Raw genomic sequence first — 27,508 nt, 5'->3', positions numbered from 1 at the left:
CAGGATATGGCTAAGTTGGCTCTGGGGGTTGCCTCTTCGGATTTGGGCGTGGAGGCATTTGAGAATACTAGTCCAACTGAGGCTTATGGATCTTCCTTTCAGCCTGCTTCTTCTTCCTTTGAAGCCTCTTCCTTGGACTCTGCTTTTCTATCCCAGCAGTGGGCGAGGATGCTGGTTCTACTTGCGGTTTCCAGGGCTTGTTCTGTGTGCTTTTTGGGGCCATCAGGATCATCCTTCTATAGGTTTCCTTCCTTGCGGGCCCCTCCTACAGTGGCTCGGGAGGCTCGTTTTTCATACCTCCTGTGAAACCCAGATTATGCCTCGTTGATGCACTCTTCCTCTTTTGAGTTTGGATCTTGTTCTCTTTATTGGATGCGTTATGAGGTTCACAACAAGCTGACTAAATTCCTGGGGTACCTATTTACTGCTAAGTGGACAGGGGCATAAGGTGATAGGAAATATGCCCAACCATTGTAGAGGCCTAACTGTGGATCTGTGAATGTTCATAGTCATATAACTGTGAATATTTTACCTTTGAAGTTAATGTTGTAACTGTCTTGGTTTGCTCTACCAGGGAGCAATATATACAATTTTATGCACCTTTTGCTATAAAAAGTGTTAACCTTGCTAGAACCAAAATATTATTTAAATAATGCTTAATTAATTAATTTAGTTTTTAGGTAATTTTAAGGAGAAAATGCTTAAGTCAATATTACTGTATAGCACATGGAAAGGATATAAGAATAAGGAGCTGGGATAAGTGGGTGTGGGTAATGGAATGGTGGCCAACCATTTGGCCCACTGTTGGCTGTTGCTTTATTGACCAGTCCAGTTGGATGTCTTTGTGGTGGCAGGGAATGTAATAGCCACACTATGGCATGGGATGCTGCTGGCCCTATGGTGGTGCAGGATGCTGTTGGCTCTGTAATGGTGAGGGGGATGCCACTAGCCCCATGGTGGCAAAGGACGGTGGTGGCTGTGCTTTGATGAGGGACACAACTGATCCTGTGGTGACGAGGGACACCGCGGTCGTGCAAGCAAGATTCAACATCGTCCCTGTACAAGGAAACCTCAATATCGTCTCAATGCATAGGGGGACTTCTATAAGTCTGTTAACCACTGCACTGCGCACCTGATTTCAGGGAAAACTTCTTGGTGCAATTGTCAAGGACATATTTTTGTTGATTTTATAAATGTTCAGGTAAAGTTAATGTCAAAATGTTTCCAAACGACTATTTCCATTTCGAAACACAGAGTAATGAAAACATTAAAAAACATTAAAATATAGCCTAATTAAAAAAAAAAAAAGCACAACTCTCAGAGCGCTTAAAAGCGCTTTGCGCAGTGCTGTGGTTAAACTTTGTTTTTAATAATGGGAAATTATCTATTGTGAACAGGAAATTCACCACTGCACAGTACTTGCATTTTGCTTTTTACAATTAATAGCTTTGTTAGCTAATTTAAGCAGGATTATACCAAGTCTGGGTTTTAACTCCAAACTTGGAGAATTCTGTTTCTGTCTGTTAATTTTTTCACATTATGTTCTGTGCTTATCAACTCTTCTCTCTGTTGCTATTTTTGTTTTTGTTTTCTTGCTGAATCTTTTCTTCTCTTAATCGTCACCATGTTTCCTGGGCTTTTTTGGTAAAAGTGATGCAAGATGAGTTCTGTGGTTTAACTCGCCAATCTCACCTAATTTTTCTCCGTCGCTTTAATTGATACACTAAATCTTTATTGGAGATATTTAACATTTTGACCCTAAACTCCATTAAATTTTCCTAAATTTATTGTCATATGAATATGCTATTTAGTATTAATTTGATTAATTACACAACTTCATAATGGTCCAGGACGGACCTAAATGTCGTCGGTTGTTCATTTCCAGATGTGTGGGTTGAGTGTTAACTCTTCAGCCGTGTTATTGTGACTCATCGTCTGCACAGGAAGAAGAAAGTCAACATCAAGGGGGGAAGGGGTGAAGTTGGAATGGAGAATTGTCACTAATGGCATGCCCAAAAAGTTCTGTTTTGGGGCCTTTGTTATTCATAATATATATTAACAAACTATATGTTAGGGTAAATTGTAATATCAGCAAGTTTGGGGATAATATAAAACTGGAGGAAAGGGTAAACTTGAATGAGTACTTGGTGGAACTCCAAAAGGACCTCGCCACATTACAAAATTAGGCAAAAAATGGCAAATGCATTTGCCATTTTTGCATCAATATGAGCAAAGATTCAGGAAGCTCGGCTTGCATTTCCTGGAGAGGCTATAGACAGAGGCATAGAGCCACATAGAATTTGCAGGAAAGACCTGGCAAGATTGACTGCATTTATCCGGACCTAAAAAAAATTTCAACAGTCCCACATAGAAGGTTGTTCTGGAAACTAGAACGTACTGGAGGAGTGATTGGGAGGCTTCTAACATGGAAGATTTTCTGACAGAAAAATGAGGAACAATAATTGAGACAATGTATCAGACTGGAGAAGTGTCATGAGTGGAGTACCATAGAGTTCAGTTCTTGTACTAGTAATGTTCATTGTCTACACAAACAGTTTTTCAGAAGGAATACAGAATTACAGGTATATGACGATGTTGATGTTGCTAAGTTACTAGGGAAGATAAGAAACTTAAACGATTGTCAGGCTCTTCAAGAAGACCTGGGCAGAATAAGCGTATGGAGCAACACTTGCCAATGGAATTCAGTATGAAAAAATGCCATGCTGTGGGATGTGGAGTAGGAGAAAATAGACCCCACACAACCTACAAATTATGTGAAAAAGCTATACAAAATTCCGATAAAGGAGATCTAGGGGTGGTTTTAGATAGAAAACTGTTACCTGAGGACTACATAAAGAATACTGTGTAAGGAGCCTATGCTATGCTTTCCAACTTCAGAATTGATTTTAAATACATGGATGGCAAAATACTAAAGAAATTATTCATGACTTTTGTGACACCAAAGTATTGATATAAGAGGCCTAATGGCTGAGTGGACAGCGCTTGGGGTTCATAGTCCTAAGGGTCTGGGTTCGATCCCCAGCAGAGGCGGAAACAAATGGGCAGAGTTTCTTTCACCCTGATGCCCCTGTTTACCTAGCAGGTAAATAGATACCTGGGAGTATAAACAGCTGCTATGGGCTGCTTCCTGGAGATGTGTGTGTGTCAACATTAGGATTAAGGACATGCCCAAAATGCTATGCATGCTAGTGGCTGTACAAGAATGTAAGAACTCTTGTATGTATGTATGTATGTATATGTATATGTATATATATATATATATATATATATATATATATATATATATATGTATATGTATATGTATATGTATATGTATATGTATATGTATATGTATATGTATATATATGTATATGTATATATATGTATATATATGTATATATATGTATATATATATATATATATATATATATATATATATATATATATATATATATATATATATATATATATATATATATATATATATATATATATATATATATATATATATACCAAATCAAAAATATTAGTGGTGGTGTGGTGCCCACATTTTAAGACATCAACAAACTGAAAAAGTGCAAAGATATGCAACTAAATGACTTCTGGAGCTGAAAGACAAAAGCTATGAGGAGAGGTTAGAGGCATGAAATATGCCAAAGCTAGAAAACAGAAGAAAAAGAAGCGATATGATCACTATGTACAAAATAATAACAGGAATTAACAAAATTGATGAAAATCCATTCTTGAAACCTGGAACTTCTAAAACAAGAGGTCATAGATATATGGTAACTAAACTTAGCTGCCCCCCCAAAAAATTAGAAAATTCACTTTCACATACAGAGTGGTAGATTCTTGGAACAAATTAAGTGAGAAGGTTATGGAGGTCAAAATCATCATTAGTTACAAAGCTTTATATGATAAATAGTGCTGGGAAAACAGGACACCACAAGTGTAGCTCTCATCTTGTAACTACACATACATAATTGCACTATGCACATCACAACTATCAAATCAACTCTACAATGCAGCAGATTGAAGAAGAATAGGACCTAGAAGTTGGAATCCACAAGTCATTGAAAGTTTCACAACAAGTAGGAGCTGTAGTAAAAAAAAAAAAAAAAACTCGGAATAGCCAAACAAACCTTTGACTTAGAGGAATAGAAAGTAGTTATTCAACTGAACAAATCTCGTGTATCCCTATTTGAACTACTGTATCCAATCATGGAGACCTTACCTTCAGAATGACATATCTGCTTTGAAGAACATGCAACAGTGACAGAAATTATCCCAGAAGTTAGATGACTCGCATACCAGAAAAAAATATGGGCCACATAACTAAAAACACTGCAAACTAGACATGACAGGGCAGAGTTCATAGAAACTTTCAAGGAGCAACAGCTTCAAACTCAACAATCCACAATTTAGGACAGAAAACAGTAGTGTAGCTGCTTGTTCACCCATAGGGTTATAAACCCATGAAACCACCTGCCAGTTAAAGCCATAAATGCCAAGACATTACTACAGTTCAAAATCCAGTTGGAAAAAATAATCAGGAAACAGGAAAAATGGTGGGGGGGACCTTTGACAAGCCACTGAATTCTTGTCCCTTATCAAGGCCACTAGATAGATGGTGACCCTCAGGTATATTCTGGGTCTTAACCCTTTGTGTGGTTATCCTCATATGATGATACCCAGGGTAATGTAGTTATCATTGTATGATGATACCCAGGGTGATGCAGTTATCATCGTATGATGATACCCAGGGTGATGCAGTTATCATCATATGATGATACCCAGGGTGATGCAGTTATTATCACATGATAATACCCAGGGTGATGCAGTTATCATCATATGCTGATAGCCAGAGTAATGCAGTTATCATCGTATGATGATACCCAGGGTGATGCAGTTACCATCACATGTTGATACCCAGGGTGATGCAGTTATCATATGTTGATACCCAGGGTGATGCAGTTATCATATGTTGATACCCAGGGTGCTGCAGTTATCATATGTTGATACCCAGGGTAATGCAGTTATCATCATATGTTGATACCCAGGGTGATGCAGTTATCATCATATGTTGATACCCAGGGTAATGCAGTTATCATATGTTGATACCCAGGGTGATGTAGTTATCATCATATGCTGATACCCAGGGTGATGCAGTTATCATCATATGATAATACCCAGGGTGATGCGGTTACCATCACATGTTGATACCCAGGGTAATGCAGTTATCATCATAGGTTGATACCCAGGGTAATGCAGTTATCATCATAGGTTGATACCCAGGGTAATGCAGTTATCATATGTTGATACCCAGGGTAATGCAGTTATCATCATATGTTGATACCCAGGGTAATGCAGTTATCATCATATGTTGATACCCAGGGTGATGTAGTTATCATCATATGTTGATACCCAGGGTGATGTAGTTATCATCATATGTTGATACCCAGGGTAATGTAGTTATCATCGTATGTTGATACCCAGGACGATGCAGTTATCATCATATGTTGATACCCAGGGTAATGTAGTTATCATCGTATGTTGATACCCAGGGTAATGCAGTTATCATGATATGTTTTTAGCTTTAATCGCCTGGCTTTTCTACAAATGATTTAGTTATGTAATTAAGTTATCCCAGACTTATGAAAAACGATGTGGCTATTTTTAATAACTTACTGTGCAATGTGATTATCATGTATCAGTAGCCTGTGATTATTGTCAAATCACAATTTGACCTTTCCCAACAGTATTTGAATATTTCTGGATGACATTATCAGACAGAATAGCAACAATGGTTACAAGACATTTTCTTGTTAAAATGTCTTGTAAGTTACAAGACATTTTCTTTTAGCTGTGTCAGGAACCAATTCACATGCAATATAGGTTTACATGTTACAGTGTAGGTCTGTTTACAGTATTTAGTCACTGGTTTTGTTAATTGTATGTTAATGAATAGTTATTCCAAGCCTTGTGGAAACTAAAACAAAACAACGTACATATTAACTAGATAACTTGAACATCCCTGCCGTCTATCCCTCAAGGCGGGTAAGCAAAATAGAGTTGCCACACTCTATGGATCCAATGAATCTCCCATCCAGCTTCCTCTCAATGTGTGTGAAGTCAAAAAAAGATATAGGTAGATATTTTCTTTTAAGGTGGGTACAGAGTAGATACGTTCTGAGTCCTATTAGCAGGCTTAGAGCTTTACCTTCCTTTAGCTCATGTTAAGCCTTACCTCACTTGTTTTCCTGCCAATCTGCTTACAACCAGGTGCTGTACCTATTTACTGTCGGATGAACAGGGGTAAACTGTTAAGGATTGGTACCATACAGCCTTCCCTGACCAGAGCTCAAACCAGACAAAATTGCTATATCTGCAGCACAGAAGACTGTATCTGTTGGGCAAGCCATTTATATACCCTAAAAGCTTGTAATTGTCAATTGTAAATATCTAATTGAAGATAAACGATAAGTGTTACACTAATGATGTCACATTTTACCTATGATCTTTGTCACATAGTTTTGAAGCATTTGTTGTTTTTAGCATATGCTTCTGTCTCATTAAAAAAAATTCCATTTCATTATTAAACAAATTGCAGCCTATAAAGTTTGTGTAACATTTTTGCTCTTTTGTACAGGCAATCAAATGACATCCTTTTCTTGTGTCTGTTAGATTTGGCATATCTAATACCTCCAGCCTCTCCTCATTGCACATTTTTTTTGGTAGAAACATCTTTACACCTTTATTATTTTATTTGTGTTTTTCAGCTGTGGACATTATACATCTGCTGCATATTCTAATTTAGATCTTAAGTATGCCATGAACTATGTTAAGCATTAAATCATCCGTGTACTGTATTTGAAGGGAATTCTTAAATTGGTCGAATATGGTTTTTTGATGACAGTTTAGCTGTCCAGGAACACCCCCCTAAATCTCTCTCTCCTTACTGAGGTTCTTTAGAACCCTTTCACATAGCTTGTATTCTAAATGTGGCCAGTATATGCATGTTTGTTTGCACATGTAATTACAGTATATAAGTATAGTTTCAAGATTAAGTCTATGCTTATTATGTCCCATCTTCTTGGTGATCTTTCTCACATGGCGCTTTGAAACTATTGATGGTTTTGGCATCCTTGTCCAACCTTCTTCAACTATTCACAAAAGAGAACTTTCGTATATTTTTTCAGCACCTTTATTTTCTTAGCTTGAATCAATGACTTATTCTTGAAATTGCAGGGTTAAGAAATTCCTCCTTGTCTGTTTCATTGGTTCCTGTTATTATTTTGTACTTAGTAATCATATAGCCTCTTTTCCTATCTTCCAGCATTGGAATGTTTAGTGCTTCCAGCATCTCCTCATAGCTCATGTTCTTATATTCCAGAAGCATTTTAGTAACATGCCTTTGCACCCTTAATATTATATTGATGTGTTTCAAAAAACACATGATGGATTTGAAGCACTAAACTATAGACCAGTGTCACTAACATGCATTCTGTACAAAATACTAGATAAAGTCGTCAAAGAAAAAAATATTTGGAGAGTGTAAATTTTGTAACAGGGGTACACCACAGATTTAGAGAGGTAAAGTAAGCATCACAACAATTTAATGCACTGACAGGGTCACCAAAATAAGGGAAGATAATGAAGGATAGATAGACTGCATCTTCTTACCCCTTCCAGATTGTCACCTTGTCATGGTGAGGGGGCTCACATATGATTCACCGGGGCTGGTAAGGTTGCCTTGGCCCCCCCTCTCCAGGTGTTGTCTGTGCTAGGGTACACACCCGTAGGGATCTTGTTTGGCTCAGCAAACCTCTCACTGGAGGGGCTGTCCTTGGTGGATGGTTGGGTGTCCAGGCTGGGGTGAAAGGAAGAAATAGGTCTTAGCACTAGTGTGGGAGAATGTACGATGCACTAGGATTCCCCTGTTGAAAACTGGGAGCACTGCTTTGCTCGATGCACACCTTCCTGCACTGGCCAGTGCTCTGCCTCTCTAGCTTCCCTGGTAGGTAGAATTCCTTGGCTCCACAAGGTGATGGTAGATCAGACTCCGTAGCTCTGGCTATCTTGGACCCAGATCAGGCGCCTTTATTGACTTTCTCGATGGACCCTCTCTGCTTCCATCCCACTTTCGTGGCAGGGTTGAGCCCAAACTCCCCAGTGGTGACCAACTTGTCACCTGGAGTGGCTTCTGCACCTTTACGTGCATGATTCTTCCCAATGATTTATCTGGTCCTGCCAAATGGACTAAGTATTTTTATCACTCTCACATTGATCATACACATCCTGATGACTTACACATCTATAAAGACCTGGTTGATTCAGATGATATCCATGTCACTTTTAACCCCACCCAGACTGACACACATTTAGTTTCATCTCCTTCTCAGGAGGCAGCAGACTGCCTAGCATCGTTGTCCTGCATTGGTGAGACTCAGTTTGGATCCTCAAAAATGTCCAGTTAAATGCCAACATTGGCACAGTCATTTTTCCGCACCATGTCACAACTGGAGATAGATAGTTAAAAAGACTGCTATGAGGACATTAAATATTCTTGTAGGAGATGCTTTTTCACCCATAAGGTTATAAACCCTTGGAACTGCCTACCCACTGAAGCCATAAATGCCAAAACTGTTTGGTTTTAATATACAATTTGAAAAGATCATCCGAGCAAATGGGGGGGGACCTTTGACAAGCCGCCGGCTTTCTGTTCCTGTCGAGGCCACTAGTATTGGTGGCCCTTGGGTAAATTCAGGTAAATATGTTCTTGAGGCCTAAAGCCATTCTATCCTCCAGATTGATACGTTCATTCAACTCCCTCTTGGTGGTTGTCAGCCTCTTTGGGTAGTCAAAATCACTTTTGATGGTAGGTTTCTTCCATCTTTCGTTATTCTTGCAGGTGCCAGGTACTTCATTCAGGAATTCAGGACTACATCCTCTCTCCTCCATCCTCTCATTCAGGAATTCAGGACTACATCCCCTCTGCAATAGGTATTGGAAATTTGGACATGGTCTCTTACAATACACTAGCAAAGTGTCCCTGTGCCCCTTGTGTGGAGTCCCAGGTCAGATTGCTCTTCTCTCCAGCCTCGCTGCATCAGTTGCAGTGATGCCCACCCTGCCTTCTCTCGCTCATACATACATTACAAATTTGAGTAAGCCATTCTCAATTTAAAGCATTGTGATTGAATTTCTTTCCCTGAGGCAAGACGCCAGGTTTGACACCTTAACTCTTTCTCCAACATGACTTATGCTCGTGTGTTGCATTACACTTCTCTTGACCCTTCACCCTTTTCTCAATTCCACAACTGTTTCCAGGCCTTGGACCCCAATACCACCACCAGCTCCCTGTCTTCTGCTCCTCTCTATTCTGACCCTGAGAATCTTCCACACAGTTCAGTCTTCTCGTGCTGTTCTGTTCAGTGTCACCTCTCCATCTCCTCTCTCTTTTCTGTCTCCTGTGATCTTTCCTTCCCAACCCTGTCTTTCGTCTCAGCTCTTCCCTTCCACGATGCCTGCCCCTCCTGTCTCGTGTCCATTCTCCTCCCGCTCATCTTCGTGTTGTCCGCTCTCGTTCTTCCTCTTCTGCTGAGGCTGTCGCACAATACATTGCTACTGGCACCCCTGTATCTGTCAGAAACGGAAACCTGGTTCCTCTCCATCTTCTTTCCGAGCTGGTAAGAAAGTGTCGGTTCATTCCCTGTTTTCCACCTTATTCTGGCCTTGCATCTCCTCCCATCTCTATGGTGGAGTCGACTGAACCCTGCTCTGGAGATTCCTGTAGCCCTTGATTCTCCTTCTGACACTGTCTTTGATCAAGTACACTGTACTGTTTCTGTCTTCCCCATTCCCTCGACCGTCCATCTCTGAGGCTTCCTTCCACTCCGAACTCTGTCTGTCTGCCTTTGCTTCCTCATCCTGCCCCCTTGATGCAGTCTTCTTTACTTGATTTACATATTCCCTAATACCCAGATTTCACTGAACCTGAGCCTGATCCTCCTAACATCTCGTGTTTGTCTTTAACTTTGTATTTCTTCTCTTTTCTCATTTTTTCTGTTATCTCTGTTTTTGATGATCTTTGTAGCCTTTATGCTAACTTCCATGAACTCCAACTTCTGTGCTCTCAGTTTTCGCTGCTTTGTGTATGTCTGCAGGAGCCGATGCTTGGCACTCCTCCTGGTCGTTTCCAGGTTATTCCTTTCCTTCTTTCCCTCTAGATTTTGCTGGGGGCCTTAACTCTACTGCTCTCTTGATCCATAATGATTTTTCCTTTGTCCCCTACTTTTCAGTCATGCAATTCATTCCTCGGCTGCCCGTATCTTTGTGAGTAAGTGGCAAACAGTCTGTTTCATTTATCTTTCCCCAAATGTTCTGCTTTCTCTTCCAGATGTTAAACATATGTTGGACTCTTTACGATTGCCTTTACTTCTTTCGGGTGATTTCAACTGTCGACATGCTCTCTATGGTAGTGATCTGATGGATGCCCATGCCTACCTTATCGAACCTTGGGTCGGTGTGCTACCTAAAGTGGTTTCCTCCTCTGTTGGATGTCTCAATCATGCATCACAGAGATCCTTTTGTCATTTTCCCCCCTCTGACATCATTGTATGGTGGAAGCACCTCGCCTGTTTTGCTAGCTCCTGGCCCAACAGTTTGTGGGTATTTTGGGTAGTTTTCCATGGTATTTGTTGGAGCTGGTTGGTCCCGTCCCCATATTTGGGGTTGGGTCTGTTGAGTCAAGCTTCCTCTCAGGCACTTAGTCTGGTCATTGTAGATTGGTTGGCATTTCTGGACTTCAGTGACACACATTGGTATGTTCCTATTCATCCGGAGTTCAGGGACTGGCCAGGTTTTGTCATGGGGCATTGTGCTTACTACTTCAGGTTCTTCCTTTTGGCTTGAACCTTATACCCACCTCCCTACATGTTTACCAGGCTAGCATGGGCCATTGTGGCCTGGCTGCATTTGTTAAGGGTTCATATGTTGGCCTGCCTTGTTGATTAGCTGGTGTGGGCCCTGAGTCAGTCCACATGACAGCTAGCCAGGGATCTGTTTTTTTCTCAGCTTCAGATTCGGGTTCCTGGTGAACTGCCAGGAAACAGTTGATGCTGTTCCAGGTTTAGATTTGGCTGGGTCTAATTTAGGACTCTTGGAAGGTGTCTCTTTCTCTGCCTCAGGCAGCTTTGTTCCGCCTGCAGCTTCATCACCGTCTCGGGTTAGATCTAGCCCCTGGTGAGTCAATGGTTGACTGAGAGTTTGTATGGATATATGGCAACTTTGCCTCTCTTGTCTTTTACCCTGGGCAGGGTTTGGCTCCTGATATTCACCTAGTTGAATGCACTGTACTGGTACTGTGCATTGTAGTGGTTTCTCTGGTCTCACCCCTTCTGCCACTCCCTGGTCTGTCAAGATTGAACCCCCACCCTCCCTTTGTTGGCTTTTGCATCGCCAACTTTCCGTTTGGGTTTTTCAGGGTTGGATTTCATAGTGCCGTCCTTTCCCTGATGCCCATATTTATGTTTGCTTCATCTCTGGGGTGAGGCTTTGTGACTAGCACTTATCAGGCCACCCAGAGTCAATTGTCAGGTCTGTTCCTTCAGGCACACAGCATGGTGTACAAGTTTGCAGCTGTGTGGCATGCCTTAATGAGTATTTGGCTTCCTCTTGGTTCAACACTCCATCTTCACACTGATTGCTCCCTAGTGGTTCATGGCCTGAACCAATGGGGTCTCTTTGGTACCTGTTTTGCCCGGTTCAGTTGTTGTGCCAGGTGTTGGCCAGTCTGGAGTCATACTCAGAGAGGGTAATCCTTTTGGCTCCTTGGTGGACAGCAAAGCCTTGGTTTCTAATGCCTCTAGCCTGGTGTCTGAACCTGGTCGTTTTTTCTGTGGTTCTGCCTCTGGAGTTTCTATGCATCTGGAGTTTCTGTTATGTCTCTATTGCCATTTGTATGGTGTGTGGGTGGCTGGTTCGTTGATGTCCTACCTGTACCCTTCTCCACGGAGATAATATGAGGTAGCCTGGTGTTCTTTTTCACCACTGCTTGTCTGTTCACTGCTTATCTTCAGTTTCAGTTTGCTCTGTTCTCTCGTTTTTGACTTGTTATTTCTCGATTGGCATCTTATGCCTAATACTGTCACCTCTTATATTTCGGCTTTGACGGAGTCTCTCTTGCTCACATTCAGTGAGCACAACACCTCTACAGCACTGTTGCACAGGTTGTTTCATGCATTCTTCCACCTGCAACCTGCTCATGCTCTTTCTAGGAGTCCTTTGGTGACCGATGATTGGTTGGTTGGGCCAGAAGTGCATTATTTATTGTCTCCTTGGCGGCTCTTCACTGCAACCGACATACCACTACTGTAGTTCTATTTCAATGGGTGCCATCCTGATCCAGTTTACTTGGTTTCCTATTCCAAGGCTAACTTTTCTCAGGTTGTCCGCAGTGTCATCAAGTCTAGCCAGCCAATGTTCTACCCTTAGTCCCATGATGTTCATAAATACATGGCTTTGGCTACCATCTTTTCTAATATGGCCTGGGCTAATATTCCAGCTTGGGAGTTTTGATGTTTCTAACAGGGTGCTGGTGGCCCAGTATTTGGTTTATGTTCTTGGGCCCAGTCAGATGGTGTGTGGCTTAGGTCCATGTTTCCCAACCTGATGTTTTGTCTTTATCTTAAGTACCTGATGCCTCTCCTCCTTCCTGGTAAGTCCTTATCTTCTTTCCTGTGGTTAGCCCCATGTTGCTCCCTCCAGAAACACAGCATTGAATGTAATGAAATGCCAATTTCTGAAGGAGCCCCAGTTGCTCCCTGCCATCCTCCCACCCTCCACATCTCCTTGTCATACATTTGTTTGTTCATCAGGTCCAGAACTGCTTTGGGGAGCCATCTGAGAACCTGAGTTTGGCTGCTTGTTGGTGGTACTGTAATTGGTACTAACAAGTATTGAGGTCGTTTGAGTAAATCTCATATTTCATGTGACTCGTTTGCGGAAGTTGTTTAGTTTTTTTTCATGGCTTCATTTTCTGTGAAGCTTCCAGTTGTCTATAAAGCTGCGCTGACTTTCTGGAGTCTTTTTCTGGTGAGGTGGCAGAGTGTCACCTGCTCCCTGCAGCTCTTGAGACATGGTGCTAGGTTCTGGTGCGGGTCCCTGTTAGGCCAAACAAAAGTATCTGCATGATGTGACCTTTTGGTATGAAACGATCTCAGGAAGATAAGCTTCAGAGAGCCACCAGCACTCCTACAGAAATTGGTGTTTCATGACATTCAATTCTGGGTTTTTGTCATGTACGTGAATGACATAGATGAGAATATTACAACCCAGATCATCAAATTTGTAGATGACAATAAGATTTATGGTAAAGTAGGAAGTGAAAATAATAATGAGGCCTTACAAAAAAGATCTACATGAACTCTTCTAATGGTCAGAAAACCGGAAAATGTTTTTTATATGTCAAAAAATGCAAGACCTTGCATGTAGGCCATAATAATGTACATCACAATTACCAAATCATCAACATTACCTTGCAGGAGATTGATGAAGAAAAGGACCATGGTATCAGAATCCACCATTCATTGAACATTGTTCAACAAGTGGGAATTACAGTTACAGAAGGCTTCCCAAACCCTAGGAATAGTCAGACAAACCTTTGACTTGAAGGAAAAGACGGTAGTTATTCAACTTTACAAATCTCTGGTAAACTTTCACATGAACTACTGTATCCAAACATGAAGACCTCATCTTTAGGACATATCTATTTGGAGTAAGTTCAACACCAAACTACAAAAATCATCCCAGAACTAAGTTGACTCTCATATTAGGAATGGCTGAGGGCCACAGGACTAATAACATTGCAAACTAGACAAGACAGGGCTTATCAACACTTAAAATATTGAGCAATTTGGATGATATTGATCCAGACCACTTCTTTAAAAGGTCAGTTATACACATACAAGGAGCAATGGTTTCAAACTTGAGCCACTTTATTTTTTTTTTTTTTATGGTGTGCTGATTACATCATTTCTTGAGGTTATCTTGAGATGATTACGGGGCTTAGCATCCCCGTGCCCCGGTCCTCGACTAAGCCTCCTTTTTTGTTACACTCCCCCAGGAAGCAGCCCATAGTAGCTGTCTAACTCCCAGGTACCTATTTACTGCTAGGTGAACAGGAGCATCAGCATGAAAAACTCTGCCCATTTGTTTCCGCCTCCACCGGGGATCGAACCCGGAACCTCAGGACTACGAATGCGAAGTGCTGTCCACTCAGCTGTCAGGCCCCTATCTGTTTTGGGTACAGGCCATAGTGTAGGTGTACACTGTGTAGATGTAGGTGTAGTGTACAGTTTGAGTACAGGCCACAGTGTAAGACAGAAAACAGGAGATGCATTTTCACCCACAGGTTTATAAACTTGTGGAAATGCTTGCTCGCTGAACCTGTAAATGCAAAAACATTGTAATAATTGAAAATTCAACTGGATAGAATCATCAAGACAAATAGTGGGATCTTTGACAAGCAGCCAGGTGCCTGTTATCTTCGAGGCCACTAGAGAGATTGTGGTGCTTGGGTAAATTCAGGTAAAACTTGTTATTTTGCTGTTATTCTGTCTGAAAATTTCATCCAGGCATTGATTCAAACACTGGTAGGATAAACCAAGTTGTTACTTGACAATAACCAGAGTTCTATAGTACACGATAACCTCACCACAAAGTAAGCCATTACAAATTGTTGCAGAATTTTCTAATGGCTTAGTTAAGAGAATTACATTCATATAGATGTGTTATAACCATACTGTATTTACATCATTGGTATAAAAATTGAACAATAATGACGAATCTCAGCAAATGACAATGTCTGCATTGGCTAAGGAGTAAACCAATGATGATCACCACATGTTTGGGGTTAACGTGGATGTAAAGGGTAAATTTGTATAGAAAACTTTTCATGTCTTGGGTTTCAGGATGGTGGCAGCAGAGTTTGGTGTTGACATTTGGACAATTTCTGACAGAGAAAAATCCAGGAGAGTGATTTGGTTGAAATATTAATTAAACTATTTTCATAGGCTGAAGTTACAAAAAGTTTGATAAATTAGTTAAAATTACTATCTGTTGCTAGCTAAAATATTAATGGTCTTTAATAAGGTAGGTAAAAAAAATAAATTTTAAATAAATTTTAAATAAATTATTTGTATAAATACAGTATGCACAAAAACATGTTCTATCATTTACTTAAAGAAAGCTAAAAAAAAAAAGAAAAGTGTGTGCGCACCCGTGTGTGAGTGTTTGTACATTTGTGAATTATTTATATTTATTTTTGTCTTCTGCAGTTGATGAAATACCATCATTAGTGGCCATCTTAAATTACCTTAAAAAAATGATTAGAAGTTGGCATTGGGAACCTAAGAGATAGAAAGCATGTTGAATTTGACCTTAAATGCCTCTTCATTATTATTATGCTTTTATTATATGTGAAAAGATGTTTTCATCGGTGACTTTAGCGGGGTAGTGCGTTTGGTGTTGTTCTTGGGACTTGAGATACTTCTCGGGTTATTTCCTGTACTTAGTTGTTTACTTTAATTCCTAACTTTTTCATTGTCATAATCTTATTGCTATTCCTCAATGTTCTTTACTTTTTTTTTTCTCATATCTAATATTTTTGTTTTCTAATACATGTAGTGTATGTTCTAGAAAGTTAAGAATGCTGAGCCGATTGCTAGAAACTTTAGTGAGGGCCGTTTTCCAAATTTGCATGTTGAAAATTTTACATATTAATAACAGTTATTACCACTGGTAACAATATCTTCTTGCTATGACATTGATATTATGAGTTCATTGCTTTATCATACTAATCATCATATGACAGAGCAAGGATGGGCAAGACTGTGCTACAACTCCCAGGGATATAATGCCTCTACTTTTTGATGGAAATTGTGTGAAGTATATTACGATATCCACAATTCTGAGATATAATGTCATTTTTCTTGTATTTCAGAAGTGTTATTTGTTTATAATGGATTTCTGTTTAAATCGCTGGCTTTTAGCACTAGTTCCATGCCCCTCATCATCCTCAAACGGTTGTTGTGTTTTTGTTCTCTTTGATAACTTGAGACTATACGACAACCAGTTGATGGACATTATCATCATTTTTTCTGATGAGGCTGTGGGAAATTGGCTTTCTCAGTTACATGCTATGGCAAGTTTGTGTTGGCTTTGGTGGTGTTATATAGGAAGAAAAGCTTTTAACTACAATACTTGATTTATAGTTTTTATTTTATGAAGAGTGTTGCAATAATCACTGTAATAACATAAACTCTTGTATGCAGTCAAATTCCACTAAATAATGTTCATTGTTTCAAATACTACTTGAAAATAGTATGTACAGTACAGCATTGTTTTCCCAAACAGTGTATAAGTATAGAAGCTTTTATATTTCACAGAAAGTATATGGAGACCTTATATATGTTTGGCCCCTCCAACAAAAATATTACTTACTAAAAATATATTCTCCTGGGAATTCAAATACTGTGTAGTTATGACTAAATATGTAACATATATTACAAAAAAATGTACAGTATTTGGATATAATATATTACCTCACTGAATAATATAACTCAGGCTACAAATTTTTGTTCTAAAGTTTTAAATACCACATTCACTAGTCTGTTAAATAAAATTTGATGGTTTTTTGATTACCAGAGAAGTGAGTACAGAAAACACGATATCAACTATATATTATGGCTCGTTGACCAACATTAATTTTCAAGGATATCTTTCTCTCTAATTCGCCTGCAACCACCTCTAGTTGGTATGCCTATAATTTGCCTGCAGCCTCAATCCCTCACCACACTTGAGTACCCCCACCAGCCATTACTGTACTCTAATATGTTAATGCCTCAATCTTTCTCTGTACCCATTATTTGATGTGGAAGCAAATATTGCAGATTGTGTCAGTAGTTGAGAAGTTGGCTGGTGATACCCAGTGTGCTGGGTGCCTATAGCCTTTATGTGGCTTGGATGATGATGTTCTACCACACATGGTTAGATTACAACTATTTTATGATTGCCTCTTGCAGGCCACTACCTTGTGTACATCTTCCTCCAAGCCACAACCTATATACAGTATTACCTTTCATTCCTACACAAATGATCTCAACGCATGGTTAACATTACAGCAGTTATAACTGCATGTCAAGAGTGACAGTAATGTAATGGTTATCAGAACAGGAAATAAAGTAAAAAAAAAAAGTTTTTGTACTAATTTAATATTTTTGCTTGAATTGAATGCCATTTGAGTAACTTGATAAATTAAGTTTTCATAATACTGTATGCAGTTATCTAGAATGTGCTGCACTTCTCAAACTATTTGATATACTGTACTCATTTTTCAATGTTAGAATATTTTCCTGAATTTTGTTTCTAATGTATTAGTATACCTTATATAATATGACACAAAAAATTGATATTTCTGATGTGTGTTGTCTTCTTATTTTAACATTTACACGAGACCTATCAACTAGTTTTTGTTTGTGATATTTTGTGAGCTCTTAGAGGATTTACTATCAGAAATATCAATCTTGACAAGAATTGTTCATAATCTTTTATTATTTTTCTCCCTTCCTCAATCCTTCCTCTTCTGCAAAATAGACACATCGTGGTGTGTGGCCATATTACCTACGAGTCTGTCAGCCATTTCCTGAAAGACTTTTTACACGAAGATCGTGAGGACGTGGATGTAGAAGTTGTGTTTCTTCACAGGTAAAGTATTTATAATGCTCCTGCCCAGTCCTCTGCAGGGCACAAAGGAAGCATCCTAGGTCATTCAGGCATGTATTATGTCATACTCCATGCAATCGTTAACAGCTGTTTTACAACCACATTATATTCTAATTACCAGGAGATAAATTTAATAAGACAATTGTCTGCACACCCCATACACTTGGTACAATTTTAAATATTGATTTGCGAGTACAATATTTTTCAAATGATTAACAATCAGACAAAGTATTTTTTTGTACTAATCAACGTACAGAATATAGAAAAAGTCTCGATTTCTAGCCCCATTATGTAATTTTTTTTTCTTTATTGGCAAGTTGATAAAACTCCTGATGCACAAGTTCTCATTTAGGTTTTATGTTGTCAAATATGGTTAATATTGTTTTGCTTTGGCATCATCAGCTAGTCACAAGAATATTAGATTAATACAGTAGCTAATATGGCAGATAACAGGCTTTTAGGTTGGATGCCTTACAAGTTTTCAAGATTTGTAAGAAAAAGCAATCTACAGTAACATGTAGGGTATAATGATGGACAAAGTTTGGATACTGCATTTTTATTTAGTTTATGCGTAGTGTGCTGTAGCCTTGCAGCAAACATGAATGTGTTCCCTCTGCATGATTTCTATTAACCTAAACAACAATTAATTACGCTAATTGTCATTGAAGAATAACAATTATTGCAATATCAGAGAATCAAAAAGGAATTTAATATTAAAATAATAGTAGAATTGATTTTAATTTGGCTCCACAAGAACTGTTGGGGCTAGTTTAAATAGATTTTTATTGATTTTATTGCTTTACCTTGGAAAATTAGGTTTTGTTTCTGAGAAAAATTTGGGAAATGACAAATAATGTTCTATCTATGCTCATATTATTTTTGCGAACTTATACTGACCACAAAAATTATCCCTCACTTTTTATAAAAAAAAATTTGAACTCGGTAAATATATACGTACAGTATATCACAAATAAAGTTATGCAATACATTATTTTTAAGTTAGATTCACATTATACAGTACATTAAACTAATTAATTCTGTAAATATCGAGAATGTGTTTTAAATGGGCACTTTTATGATTAAATAAGTATGCTATAGTTACGGGATGAGGGCTACGCTAGTGGTGTCCCGTCTTCCATATAATCTTTGCCATGTGACACTTTGAAATTGTTCCAACTATTCATAACTCTTTTTCACAAAAGAGAACTTTCAGACTTTTCTTGGCACTTTCGTTTTCCTAGCTTGAGTCTGTGACCTCTTGTTCTAGAAGTTGCAAATTTTAAAATTCCTCCTTGTCAACTTTGTCGATTCTTGTCACAAATTTGTAGATGGTGACCATATTGCCTTGTCCCTTTCTATCTGCTAGCTTTGGCATGTTTAATGCCTAAAGTCTCTTCTCATAGCTAGCTCTTGTTTTTAAGGTCTGGAAGCCACTTAGTAATGTGTGTTTGCACTTATGTTAGTTTGTTGATGTGCTTTATGAAATACAGACTCCACATAACTCCTGCATACTTAAATTTCAGTTTCATAAATGTCGTTAACAATTTCTTCAGTATTTTTTTATCCATGTATTTTAAAGAGATTCTCAAATTTGCAAGCGTAGTGTAGTCACCACTCACAATGCCCTTGATATGGTTCTCTGGTGACAATCTACCATCCAGAACCCCTCCTAGATCTCATTCTTTGCATTCTCTAATATTTTTCACATAACTTGTAGGTTGCATGTGTCTAGGAATTTCCTTATTTCATTTCATTATGGGGGCATTTTTCCACATTGAAATCCATTTACCATATGTTACTAAATTACTTTTGTCCATGTCACTTTGAAGGGCGTGCCAGTCATTGAGTCTTTCATTCTCTTCATGCAATAAGATACACTGTTTAGCAGTTGACTTCATCGATAAGATGTTTCATGTATGGCACATCAAAATAAGCAGTGAAAAATATTCACTTTCATCCATATCATCACCAATATATGGGAATGTGGGTGTAACGTGTCACCAAATGTGGGTATTTCTGGTATAAAATTGTCGAAAACTTTCCTCACAAATACACCTGTGGTGCTTTTACTAGCGCTAACACCATGGGCGCAACCTGCACGGCTCCATTTTCTTGAAATTAAACTATTGGCCAGGAGGTGCTCTTCTACGTTGTTCAGTAGGCTGACTGCGAAAAGTTGAAATGGAGACCACAATGTCATCAGTATCCTCATAGCTTGAGAAACACTGGAGCTTGGCAGGGCGTGCTGTTGAGACGACAAATCTTTGCCAAGTAACATCACAAGAACTACAACACTTGGTTTATATATATACTACTTGCATCAGAACCAAAGTCACTGAACCCAGAAAAAGACTCATCTCCTACATTATCATGTTGTGTAGGAACAGCAGATGGCACAAGTGGTGGTGATAATGGCAGGGGTGCTGACTTGAGACAGTGCGGCAGGGGTGCTGACCTCAAATGGTGCTGCAGGGCTGGCGAGAGACGTGTACGCTCTCCATATCCTCACCTTAAGTGTCAGTATCACTTGTATTCGATACTTGTCTTTATCAGGCTTTGGGTCATCAACATCACTGTTATGGTCCCCTTCAAAGAGTACGTCTTGAATTTCATCTTCAGATAGTGGTTTTTCAACCATGTGACCCACTGGTGACTGAAAGCTAGATGTCTATGTATCGGCCATGGTTGTTCACTCGTAACCGAGCCTACTGGCTGCTGTAGGGCATGCTGGGAAGTTTTTACAAAATGGTGGATGCTCACTGGTAGCCTCAGGCCTCCATCTGGTACCCAACCTACTATGTACAGTACTGTATTTGTTTTGAATTTTACGATATTCTAACAAACATGTAATGCTGGTGTGCACACCCTCTTCTTCAATGATATCATTGTGTGCACAGTACAGTGGTTAAAACCCAAGGTGAGACTTTACCTGATATGTCTTATTTGTTTCTGATATCCTCTTTGTTTACCATTCTTAATCTCTGTATTTTGTGTTTTACTTACAACTTGTTTTTCATGAATTTATAGAATGGGCTGGGTTCTGTTTTACATTTACCCACTATCCCTTTCCCAAAGTTTTTGTGCCGCTCCTCTCACTTATTTTGTTGCTGGTATGTTTGAGACTTTGGCTTCTTCCTACATTAATTAAATTTTTTGTCTTTTGCTCTCTGGCCCCCAAAAGACTCTAACCAAGGTTGAATGATAGGACATACAGAATGTGGCATTATGTGGCAGTTCTGAAGAGCTATGACAAAAAAAGAGAAAAACACAAGAATGGAGACCAAGGAATGCAGCAAAATAATAAGAGGCAGAAAGGCCACCAATGCACCCCATACTGTAGCAGAGAGGACACCCAAAGTTGTGACAACATAAGACTAGCCACTATGCCATAAAGGCGGTTATAAACCAGACTTGAAATCTCCACTTGCAAAGATGAATGGAGTGTCTCACCATCACGGTGTGTCACTGCACCTTTTCACTGGAAGAAGTAGAGCCATGAAAAGTTGCACAGGTTCACCCAAAGAGCTAAAAGAATCAAAAACCACTATTGAGCCAATAAGGAGCCACAAGGATAACCTTAGCAGCATATGTCTCTAGATTGACCTGAATGGGAAGAAGATGAACCAGGAAAAAAGAGTTAAAGAAAAATTATGACAACCTCAGTCCAAGCAAAGAGCATACACTACTGAGAATGCCTGGTAATCAGGAAATGGGGTAACATACCCCATTTGGGGTATGAGTACCCCATATGTGAAAGGGCAAATAGGGGAACTTTGACAAGCTGCCAGCTTCCTGACCTCATCGAAGCCACCAGAGTTAGTGCCCATCAGGTAAATACATGAAAAGCCTCGGACATGATTTGCACCGAATCTTTAACTCAAGAATCCAGAAGCTGGACCACATTAAGAGTCCACAATTATACGAGAAGGAACTGTGGAGACAACTATCTAACTATCTATCAAAATGCCCTAACTATCAAAATACCATTGAGTAGTCAAAATGCAACCTGATTGCAGGGTCCCCTGAACAGATCAATGCCCCAGAACACAAATCAATCTGCAGCCAGCTCATGAACTATAATGTTTGCCCACTGCAGACAGAGACTATTGGTACTGATCAGCATGGTGATCGCTGGAGTCAAACTCTGCCAAGAATTGAAGCATTGATGAACAGCTTGAGCATGAGCAGTGGAGAATGCCCAAGGGCCACACCCAATAGTCCCATCAGCATCAAAACAGACTTTTCCCAGGGGAACCAGAAGACTGCCTTCAGTCATACTTTCCCCAGTGGATAAACCACTCAGAACAGAAAGGTGTCCTCTGAAGGCAAAGGCTCAGAACATGATGGGTGGGGGGCAGAAGTGAAGACAATTTCCCCAAAATCCTGGTTTGACCAGAAGACTCAACTGCCTCTGCTGGTGATGTGGCTGGGGCTCTTCCCGAGCAAGGTGGAGCTACACCCAGAGCTGAACACTACCCTGTCTCTGTAACCCTCAGATGCTTTGGAGTCAGAACTGTGGGGGAGGGGTTGGACCAAAAGCAGGGTAAACCACACCCATAGGGGAAGGAAGAGTAGATGCGGGCTTAGTCCAGGCGGAGAGCACCAACATCTCCAATCCCAGATCCCTAAACACTATTCGGATCAACTCAAAGAAATCCAGTTAATCAGTATGCCTTGAAGGCCTAACCTTATCAAACCTAGCTTTCAAAGTGGCAGCTGCCTGAAAAGCTTTTACTTTGGAAGCTGAACCTGTCAAAGCTGAGACTCAGTGGGAACAAATCTCACAGGACTTGGGTCATAGGTGTCATAGACAAAACAGGCAGCATGACAGAGGCAGAGAGAACGACCACTGTCTGGTAGCAAAGATGATGAGCGTTCTTCAGATTCGCACATGGCGAGTGTGGGCGTGACAGGCCAGAAAACCATGCCAAAGATCCACAAGGGGATTACCCCGGGCTGGAAGGCAGTCAGCCAAGCCGAGCACACCCAGCCACAGAGGCTGGATGTGGTCTCTCCAGAGCTGAGTCTCTCTCTTCCCAGAGAGAGAGCGACGTCATGAGCAGTCACAACGGGTCTGTCGAATTACCCAAAGGTACCCAAATCTACTCAAAGCTACCCAAAGCTTCCTAGCATTACGTAAGTAATGAAGACCTATGATATATTTACTATAATGTTGGTGCTGAATGTACAACATGCAAAAACATATTTTTACTCAAAAATAATATAATTTCATAACTAAATTTGATCCATCTAATTACCCAAAGCCACAACAGTGTCGCTTGGATCATTGACTTTCCGTGTCGTCACCTGCCACTTAGTTTCGTCTAATTTCATTATAAAATTACATTATTTCAGAATGGCTTTCCACTCCTGCGGCCTGGTCTCTCAGGGGCAAACTCTCAAACACACCAGAGAAGATATCTCTGTCAGTACATGGGCAGGGCTAGCATGCACCCTGGGAAGGGACTCAGAGTGCATACAACCCACTAACGTAGGGTTGTCCTGTAACTACACTTAAGTAATTACACTTAGGTAATTACAACAAAGCCAAGCCAACAAAATAAGCCAATTAGAAAACATGCGTATAGAGCAAATGCTGAAATAATAGAGCAGTTCCAAGCAAATGGCTCCCCACAAGAACTAGTCAAAGGATAGCTGGCATTTAACTTTAAGCAGTGGAGCTAGTACATCTGAACAACGCAGCAACAGTAGTGCCTTGTAGGGTGTCAGCGAAATAACTGAAGGGGAGATGCTGTGTGTGCGTCAGCCAGGCCACCTGGTAGTACCATTCAATACTATTGGTTTCGTGCTAATTTTGAAGGTTTTCTTGTTCTGTGTTTGGCATTTTCGATCTTTTGGTCTTTGTTTTCCCTCCAGTAGTCTGTAAAGCTTTCCTAACTTTCTGGATGTTTTACCAGTATGGTGGCAGATTGTCATTTACTCTCTGAGACTCTGTGAGGCGAGTAACCAGGTTTTTGCTCTGGTTTCCAGTTGGCCAGACAAATACTTCCATATCTGATGTGACTCATTTGTATAAAGTAATCTCGGTGAGATTGGTGGCTTCAGGGAGCCACCGGGGCTCGTCCAGAAAGAGACATTTAATTACATGTAATACTGTGGTTTTTACTTTTCCATACCAACAAATTCTTCTGTATTCACAGACATTATCCTTGGTTGCTTGACTTCTTAATAACCCAACAATTTTATCCATGAGTCTTGCCTCTTATGTGGTCATTTTTACCTTAGATATTATCTCCTTTGCTGAAAACAATTATTTGGGACAGTGTTCAATGAGTTTTGTATCAGTTTACTGTTGGATAGTTCTTTTCCAATTTCTTGTTTAATGTCTGTGTTTGCTCACTGCAATCCTTGGCTTACTTAAATACTTGTTTTGTTTTTTCTTTTTCTCTGACCACTTCTGCACAAGTTTCTTGCACTTTCTCCCAGCCATTTTTGTACCCTTAGTAAACTCTACCATCTGCACTGACTAAAAATCTTTACCTTGCTGTATTTTCATACCTAACTTTGTTTGGACATAGCTTATTGTTTCAACTTGGAATGCATCTTCAGCTTTTTTAAATTCTGGTTTTTCTCTTTCAGGCTTTTGCCTTTATTTTTCTGACTTGTTTTTCTTTGTTAATTTCCTAATATGTCCATCTTATTTTACTCATTTGTTCTCAAGGCTGACAATGTCATGTTTATATAATTCAAGGTTAAGTCAATTTTTACATTTTTCTTCCCTATTGTATGAATATTATTTGCATGGAGGTTTAGCATGCACTCAATTTCTACTAACCTGTCATGAAAACCACCTTTATTTATCTCTTCTGGAGTAAAACTTTATTGGTAAAGTCTTAGAATTTGTCTACCAGCTTGTCGAGCCTTGTCCATTAAGATCAATGCCATTGTTGGGGTATTGTCATCTGCCTTTGTTTTGCATTAGTTATGTACTCACCACAAATATATATATATATATTTATTGACCCTGTAAGGATAACTTTTTGTGCTTTCTTGACCTTAATCCGGTGATTGACACTGTTCTTAGAATGTTTTACTACTTATGCTTCAAACAAATGTTTCCCACTCTTTTGCCCCTTCTTTCTATTAAAACTTTTTCTTCCTGTTAAAATATACATTTTTTCCTATTCAATCCTTCAGTTGTATATTAGTTTATGCTTCCCGGGACACCACTCACGTGACTAACTCCTTCACCACAATATTTAGGTAAAAAAAAATTGTAGCTACTGCATTAGTGTTGTGACAACGGCATGTGTACATATACAGTACATGTACTATATTTAGAGTTGTACTTATGTAAGCATATTGGTATCTGCCTACTTTTGCTCTATCAATATTCGTTATATATTAGTTGATGCTTTTGACATTATTTATTTATTTACTCGGGTGGGTTCAGGGTAAGATCACTTTGGACTTGCCAGAGGGCTTAAAGGTTTTCCTTCCACAGTTCATCTTAGGTTTCACCTTACCAGCTTTTCCAGGAATATGATCTGCCAATCATTTAACAACCAAATCCCCTGTTACCACTAGGTGAACAGTTAAGGATTGATGACCCATTGTGTCTTCCATCCCAGAGGAACTAGTTATAAGGAATGGCTGTAAGAATTAAGTCTCGGGTTACTGGAAACAGATGAGCTAGAGGGAGATGTGATTATAATGTAATTCTTAGGAGAATTGACAGGGCTGTGATGGAAGCAGACTATACACTGCCTCAGTTGCAGATATGATAGAGCCCAATAGGCTTGGGAACCTGTGTACCAGTTGATTAAACGTTGAGAAGTGGATCAAAGAGCTGAAGCTCAACCCGCTTCAAGAAGTTAGTTTAGTACTCTTGCCTCAACCATTCCAGTACTCAAACCAACCCACCAATACTCCACACCCCACTCAATACAAACCTTGCCACTGCCAAATCCATTCCCTACTCCTACACACTACCGTTCTCATTCATACTTGTCCCACCCACACTTGCCCCACTTACACTTGCCCCACTTACACTTGCCCCACTTACACTTGCCCCACTTACACTTGCCCCACTTACACTTGCCTCACTTACACTTGCCCCACTTACACTTGCCTCACTTACACTTGCCTCACTTACACTTGCCTCACTTACACTTGCCTCACTTACACTTGCCCCACTTACACTTGCCTGCCCCTTCTCCTTTCCCCCTAATCCTCCCCCTCCCCGTCCCTTAGCAATTCATAAAATATAACACCAGGGGGATTTTTTTTTTTAGTAAGAGAAAGAAGAAAAGAAGGGCAAGAGATGTGCAAAATCTATCATCAACTTAGTGAAATGCTTAACAGGACACAGACAAGATCACACCCCCTACCAGAACCACAGATATTATCCCAGTAAAATCCCCAGAACTTCCACAAATACGATAACATCTTTCTTATTTGCCAACATACAAGGCATCAAAACATGTAAAACAAAGTCCACCTTCTAACTGGTCTCATAAATGAGGAAAAAGCAATTTTTACATCGTGACTGAAACTCGCCCAAGGACTATGACAATGTGATATGGATTTCAGAATTCAATCTTTTTCAGATGTGATAGAATACATAGGCTACAGGGTGGGGTCACCCAGTACATCAGAAGCACACTCATCTGCACTGAGCTGCTAAACACCACAAATGATATGGTGGAAGTGCTGATACTCAAAATAAAAATTCTGAATGTGGTGACTGTCCTTGTACAGTATATAAAACACCAGATGCAAATCCTCAGCAGTTTAAAGACCAACTTACAAAAATAAAATACTGCCTTGGAAACCTCATAAATTCTGCCCCCAAACATCATCTTGCTTGGTGACTTCAACTTACAGCATCCTAAATGGAAAAATGTGGAAAATACATTTAAACCAGAGAGAGAATCCCAGGAAGTAGTTTCAATGAACAGTCACACACAGATGACCTCTTGCAAATGTGTGACAGATTTGCCTTAAACCAGCAAATAATAAAACCGACTAAAAAAAAAACACCTTAGATGCTATTTTTACAAACAATGATGATCTGATTAGGGGACATAATGATTACAAATACAGTACATGTTACTCAGATCACAATCTAATTGACGTCCAGGCATGCATGGGCAATAGACTCTGTGCAACCAGTCTTAAATCCAAAAGGAGTAGAATTCAGCAAATTAAATTTCAATAACAAACAGATTAACTGGGAATAAATAAACCAAGCCCTCAGAGAAATATGCTGGTAAAGACTGCTAAATAATGCAAACTTAAACCAGTGCCTAGAGGGAATAGGCACAGTAGCACTAGAAATATGTGTAAGTCACATCCAACTAAGGAGAGAGAGAAAACGGTGCAAACTGGAACGAGAGAACGGTGTTCCCTCTATAGGCAAGGAAAACATATTGCAGAACATCACAGTCACCCAAGTCTCTCCCAAGAATCACAAAGAAGGCCATGTAGAGAAATAGAAATGATTGAGCTAAGGTTGTAAGAATCATATAAAATCCAGGAGAGCCAGAGAGAGCAAAAGGCCATAAGTGGCATAGAGGGGAATTCAAAATGCTTTTACTCCTATGCAGAATCTAGAACAAAAACTGCATCCTGCATTGGGCCCTTGCACAAGAGTGATGGAACCTTCACAGATGGCAGCAAAGATATATAAGTGAAATACTGATGTTACAGTACGATTCTATTTTCAGTGAACCCCTGAACACATTGCTGATGAATGACCCAA

General features: G+C 39.7%; 1 protein-coding gene across 1 annotated transcript in view; it reads left to right on the top strand.

Annotated features, from left to right (window-relative positions):
- The window catches only part of slo (calcium-activated potassium channel slo), a gene marked incomplete in the record, with an annotated part of 691,171 nt that overhangs the window by 407,785 nt on the left and 255,878 nt on the right, over positions 1 to 27,508 (top strand). The window contains 1 exon segment of the mRNA XM_069308722.1: positions 17,656 to 17,766. Within this exon segment, the coding sequence (XP_069164823.1) occupies positions 17,656 to 17,766 (111 nt within the window).

This window comes from Procambarus clarkii, chromosome 63 (genome assembly GCF_040958095.1).
Source record: "Procambarus clarkii isolate CNS0578487 chromosome 63, FALCON_Pclarkii_2.0, whole genome shotgun sequence".
NCBI classification, from domain to species: Eukaryota; Metazoa; Arthropoda; class Malacostraca; order Decapoda; family Cambaridae; genus Procambarus; species Procambarus clarkii.
The sequence above is the reverse complement of the archived record's forward strand: the minus strand, read 5'-3'. Positions and strand labels throughout refer to the sequence as shown.